General features: G+C 35.4%; 1 protein-coding gene across 4 annotated transcripts in view; it reads right to left on the bottom strand.

Moving 5' to 3' along the window:
* Positions 1-403: 403 nt before the first annotated feature.
* The window catches only part of LOC126185092 (exocyst complex component 3), a 61443-nt gene continuing 55292 nt past the window's right edge, over positions 404-6554 (bottom strand). For 3 of the 4 annotated variants that reach the window (XM_049927894.1, XM_049927893.1, XM_049927892.1), the window contains 3 exons: positions 4324-4441; positions 1812-1964; positions 404-1735 (listed from right to left, as the gene is read on the bottom strand). In XM_049927894.1, coding sequence (XP_049783851.1) covers positions 1124-1735; positions 1812-1964; positions 4324-4441 — 883 coding nt within the window. In that variant the 3' untranslated portion in view covers positions 404-1123. The remainder of the gene's footprint in view (positions 1736-1811; positions 1965-4323; positions 4442-6554) is intronic. The other variant, XR_007536945.1, reaches the window with a different exon arrangement.

Raw genomic sequence — 6554 nt, 5'->3', positions numbered from 1 at the left:
TTACCTTCATGCAATAGTCAAAACACCTGCTTATACAATCTTCTCGATAATTACAGGTCCAAAAAAGTCTACAAGAAGAAAAGCTACTGGTTAAAGCTAACACAGAAAAAAAAAATGCATAAATGCTATTTCTAATTCTTCTCTTCACATTGTCCCAGTCCAGAATTTAGAACTATATATTCCCTAATAGTTATCTTTCCTGTTCTTCTGATATTTATAGAAGTTCTAAAACAGACACCACTTGTGTATCCTATTTTTTGCTAGTCAGCTCTGTTTCAGCTATTCCTATTTCTCTTCTACCTCTCATACTGATGGTACAATGATTGACAATGATTACATCTTGCAAAGGTGTTAGGAAAAAAAATAAACAGGTGATCAAGATTATAATAAAAACACATACAAATGATTGAAAATATTTATATTTTCTTGCACATTAGTCTTTCTATCAAAGGTTTTCACACACTTGATTCCAGTTTCAATAATGCTTCATTACAATTAATTTTATTTACATGATTCCGTACTTATACCACATCTTTCCAGAAAAACAGTTAATTTACAGGAGGCCTTATACCACATCTCTTCTTCCAATCATTACTAATTTAATTAACAAAACTGACACACACACACACACACACACACACACACACACACACACACACACACACACCACCTATCTACCATTATACATATTTTACATGATTCTGTACCTTATACCATTCGATTCTGTACCTTATACCATTCTTTCCACATCGAAGTTAATGTACATGATTCTGAACCTTATATCATTTCTCTCCCACTACTCTTTATGTCTGCTATTACTAATGTTGATATGAACTTGGTTATCTACAATTTATTTTAGTATTTACATATTATTGCACATTTTGAAGCCAACAGCTAGCGCACTATTCTCCATACAAGAGCAATTTTACTACTTTTAAACATACACACAAAATTGTAACAAATGTACTTTTTCCATGATAGTACAATGGTATTCACAAACACTGAATATATTAACAACAATTACTAACTGAATATATTAACAACAATTACTAACATACATTTCAGCAATTTGTGTCCCACAATAATGACTAATGAGCACTTCATTGAAAGAGGAACTCTACTATTAATTCAACTGAGAAAAAATAGTTTTTGGAACAGAAGCTCTTTGTCTACTACTATTTGTTTGGAAAATATAGCTAACTTTTTCAACACATTCTGAACGGGAAATATCTCCTCTTAAACTTAAAAATTGTACCAGCTGATCTTTTGTGACATCTGGATATTTATCTACAAGACCATGAAGATCAAGTGACAGTATCTCTGGATCCTGAATCTTTAGAAGCTCAGCCAAATTGGCAATTATGTCAAATGGCGAATCAAATTTTGACAGCTTTGGAGCAATACGAACAAAGAAGTCTTTCAACTGATTAGCTTCTTTCATGATCTTGATAGCACATTCTCTCCGTTCTTCATAAGACTTAAATGAAAGTTTCTTGTGAAGCATGGCAGAAATATACCGCTTTGCAACTAAATTTTGTGCCTCTGATAGAACGTAATCAAAATTCCGTGGTCTTAAATGACTGTAGTCAACAAAATAATCATCTAAGGTTACACATATTGTATCTACAGCTTCACTTTTCCCAACCCATCTAGGTGTTATCAGACTCTGAAAATGGCTGTCCAAGTCCAAAAAGGCTTCATCAAGAAGATACTGTGCAGCATCGTCCCTCAGTTGCTAGGGGGGAAAAAAAATATCAAAAAATGAACCTCGCCCAATGAAACTGGGCACAATAATTAAAGTAGCAACTTACTTGGAATGTATTTAACAAAGCTTCAAATTTCATGCCTCCCTCATTGTCCCGTACACCTGGAAGCCAATAATGCTGCTTCATCTGCTGAGCCAATTCGACAAAGTGTAGGCAATTGTTAACAATGGTTATCATGTACTGTGTGAAGTATGGCATCTGCGAAAAATAAAAATAAATACATAATTTCTTTTGTCAAAAGAATACAATATGATAATATGAAAATAAAATAGAAAATTCCAAGAGTGCCATAAGGCAATTACGTCACACCAGTTGTGCAAGGGCAGAAGCTCCTCAAAACGTCCGGAAGTGGAGATGACCTCATGACCCTGGTGTCAAGTTTCACCGAAACTAGAGGAGCAATATGTAGCAGAGCATGGGAGATGTAGTGCCGCCTGTTTCAGATTACCGCATTTACATTACATTTAACAGCATTCGAAGAAAAATAACCAATAAATCCTCAAGGTGTCAAAAGTTAGCATGTTAAAGTGCTTTTGGACAGTAGCCACCACTGGTTAGTAATCTGTCTCCAAATGCTGTTAAGTTACTATAAAGGTATGAACAAAACTTTTCTTTTCAGCTAAAAGAAATACCATATTTACTCAAATCCAAGCCGCACTCGAAAAATGAGACTCGAAATCAAGGAAAAAAAAATTTTCCCGAATCTAAGCCACACCTGAAATTTGAGATTTGAAATTCAAGGGGAGAGAAAAAAAGTTGGTCCATTGTAATATGAGACACAATTTAGGTCAAATGAATGTCGATACAGCTACAGTAGTTTGGTTGCTATGCGTCAGGTGCTCTGTCCGTATTTATACGGGTACCCTTCCTTTTTCACATGCTTGGTCTGGTTTGAATTGACTGCTTATTTTTCTTTGATCTGATAAGTGTTGTTCTATTTGATTTAGGTGTTTACGTCACTCTAAGCTGAAAATGCATTACTGTAGTGTGTCATGCACTGTTTGTTGGATTCTGATAATGTGTGTTTACAACCTGTCACCGCTTACAATTAAAAAACAAAAGAGAGGAATCGTCTCATTAGCGAAACAATGGCAAGAGACTGCTATTTGTTGTTACTTACACTGCTGCTTTCTTCGATAATGATGGACAAGAACCAAATAATAGACTGCGTATGATAGTAGATGTACTGAACGAGAGTTTAGCGAAAAATTTTCTCCGTTTGAAAATCTTTGCAGGCATGTACATTACATTCTGCACAGAAATTAGAGTCATCTTGGACTTAAAAATCTAGTCAATTGCCGTGCTTCGTTTCTGACTGTACCACTATTAGGCATAAGAATAATACAAATATAAACATGACATTATATGTATATTCCTCCGCGTTTGCTGTTGTCTCACTCAAGTTTTGTAGTTGATTAGGCAGACAGGATTTAAATGAGATAGCAGCAAACACGAAACAATACATGGCAAAATGTTTATATTCATATTATTCTTGTGGTGAAGAGAATACTGCATGTGATTCACAATACAGAAAAGTTCCTATTAGCAACCATCTCTTCTCACAGGTAGGAAAAAATTCAGAATGTAGAGTTGGCCATATTGACAAACATCCTAAACAGTCTTGCCAGTCGAATTTTCGTAGTATATTGAAATGCTGCTGCATTTGAAGATGAACAATACGGAATTTGTATTTACTTCATTGGATAATGTATGAAAATGTAGTGGTTGAAACTCGGGGCGGAGGAAAAAAGCTCATCTTCCACCTTTTTTTTTATTTACTGACAAAGAGGTTTTGGTGCCAGTATTTATCTTTGTGCCTGCAAAGCATGCCTGTGTAGCGATACATATATTCGACGGCAAACTTAGTTGTGGCGGCACCTTCTAACATTTTTCAGAACTTCCGCTTACTTTGCACTCGATTCTAAGCCGCAGGCGGTTTTTTGGATTACAAAAACCGGAAAAAAGTGAGGCTTAGATTCGAGTAAATACGGTATTGAGACATTTTCTCCTCTTCCTCTCAGTAATTAGGTGACAAGAGTACTCACAAACAGAAATTTCGTGGGAATGACACAACGATGCCTTAAAGTCTTGTAATGCATGAGCGAAATGACAAATTTGAGCTCATTATGCAGTAATCTTCGTGTAGCGATTGAACGTTCAGTTGGCTTCCACTGTGACCACTCTGTTTCATCTTTTTTGTACTGCTATCCGGACTCTTGTTACCAGTGATGATTTAATGAAGAAATTTACTCAAGAACCTCTTCAATGAGATTACAACAAAAGAAGTAGTGATGTCACAGAATGTGTCATCTTTTCTACACTACTATGTAAAGAAGATTTTCATTTCATAATGTAGCATAAACTTTGCTTTTCAAATAAATAACAAAAATGTCTTTTATTGAAACCTTGACGCAATTTTGAAAATGAGTACTGCATAATAAAGAAATATTACGGGAAAAGTTCATTTAATTATATGAAAACACTCCTGTGCCTACACACTGTACTACATGGTGCTTATACTTTAACAATGACCACAAACACTGAAACAATGACCTACCTGACTCCTATCTTCAAAATGCTTCTTTTTGAATTCCACTATCGCTTCACCATACATCTTTCCGTATTGCGTTACTTGTTCCATGCTGAGAATCAGTGCTCTAAATGTGAGGTCCTGGCTGGAATTTTTTGAACACCAAATTAACATTTTAAGTATGAACATCTCAAGGACACATTACTTTGTCTAAAAATGTATAACTTTACACTGCAGATAATGGGGTGTACCAGTAAAATAATATTTGGTTGTCCTTAATAAATGAAATTTTGGTATGTTCTTTAGTGCACGAGTGAACTGACTACCAAGCTACTCTATGCAGTTTATCAAGTCATTGTTTAGCAGTTTTCAGTATTATGGGCGAAACATGCCACAAAGAGCCAGTTACACAAGTCAGTTAACACGACATGTTGACAAACTCACTCACTCACATTAAAGGCTACACTACATTTGAGGACAACAATTTTACTTCTAAAGATGCACTGTGCAATTAAAATACTCTTAAAACCCTCTCACTTTGCTAGAAAAGTTTATTTATTCTTATTCACAGATGTCAACATTCAAATGAAATGGAAAGTATTGGTTTGGTGATTTACCCACATTTATAAGGGTTAAATAGCATTAGTCTTCCATAACTTTTGACGTAGTTCAATAATTCTCGAATACCGAGCCTTGAGATTGAGCATTACACCAGTTGGTCCAGAATACAGAAAAAAAATTGTCTGTGTCCTTGCTCAAACATCTTAGTATTTACTTGAAATTAATAAAAACCAAAAATCATCATGGTCATACCACCATCTAAATCACATTCCTTCCACTTAGACATTATTTAGATTTAATGTAGAATGATTCATGTGAAATGAGAACATCAATTACTTTCTAAATTCAGCCAATGAAATGCAAGATAATGAGAAATATATATGAAATGCAGCACAATTATTACTGACACTAATGTACAGCCAGAACAAAATCAAACTTTGGATGGAGAGTACTGCTATTTACACAAACACTGAATATTCCAGAATGTTGGTATTTATACAAATATTTAAGATCACAAAATATAGAAGCAAAACATATTTGAAGAACATTCCATAAACTGTAAGTACTAAACAGCAAATAACTGCTTGTCACAATGGTTGAACTGGTAAACCACAGCACAGCAACCAGTGATGCTAATCACTACACCACACTGCACGCACCATTGGTTGTGGCACTGTTCAGTTTCTAGAAGAAACAGTGACCTAATGTTTCAGAAATTCTCATTGGAGCCAACTACTGCACTCCGACTGTAGATTTTGTCAGTTGTCTTCCATACGGAGTCACTGGTGACTCCTCACATTCTGGTCATGTTACATCATCTTCACTATGATGAGCATTGAAACTAGCCCCTCCTGTCAAAGCCTTGTGATCGACCAGTTTCCTTGAACCTTCCTTTGTCAATCTGCACCTCTGGACTGTAGCAGGGCTTCACGCAGAGGATATGAATGACATACCTGTGCTTTTGTCATCTTGATGAAGGGTCATAATATTCTACTTTCTATGTGACATCCGACAAGCAAGGAAGCATATGATATGGCACAAAGTGGTACTTTAATCCTTACTCCATGCACAGGCATACAAATTCAAACTGGATCCTGTGGGCTATATCTCACTGTCCCTGATTGGTGCTTGGCATTGCAGCACTCTCTTAGATTAAATTAGATTAGTTTTTCGTTCCTTAGATCCATACTGAGGAGATCCTTGTGGATGTGGAACATGTCAATTTTTTAAAGCTGGAATAACAATACTAATAGTATGAATATATACAACACATCATTTGTTTCTACTAAAAAATTCGTCAATGGAGTAGAAGGAGTTGGCCACTAGTAAGTCTTTCAGGCTCCTTTTAAACTGATCTTTATTTGTAACTAAATTTTTTATGTTTGCTGGCAAATTATTGAAGATGAGTGTTCCTGAGTAGTGGACCCTTTTTTGAACTAAAGTAAGTGCTTTTAAGTCCTTGTGCAGATCATTTTTGTTCCCGGTATTGTATGAATGAACTGAGCTGTTTGTTAGAAAAAGAGATATATTATTTAGGACAAATTTCATTAAGAACTAAATATACTGAGAGGCAGTGGTTAGTATACCCAGTTCTTTGAAGAGGTTTCTACATGACGTCCGTGAATTTACTCCACAAATAATACGTATTGCACGTTTTTGGACTCCGAAAACTTTTGTTTGACTTTAAGAGTTACCCC

Source organism: Schistocerca cancellata, chromosome 4, assembly GCF_023864275.1.
Source record: "Schistocerca cancellata isolate TAMUIC-IGC-003103 chromosome 4, iqSchCanc2.1, whole genome shotgun sequence".
NCBI lineage: Eukaryota > Metazoa > Arthropoda > Insecta > Orthoptera > Acrididae > Schistocerca > Schistocerca cancellata.
This window is presented reverse-complemented; position numbering and strand designations above follow the sequence as displayed.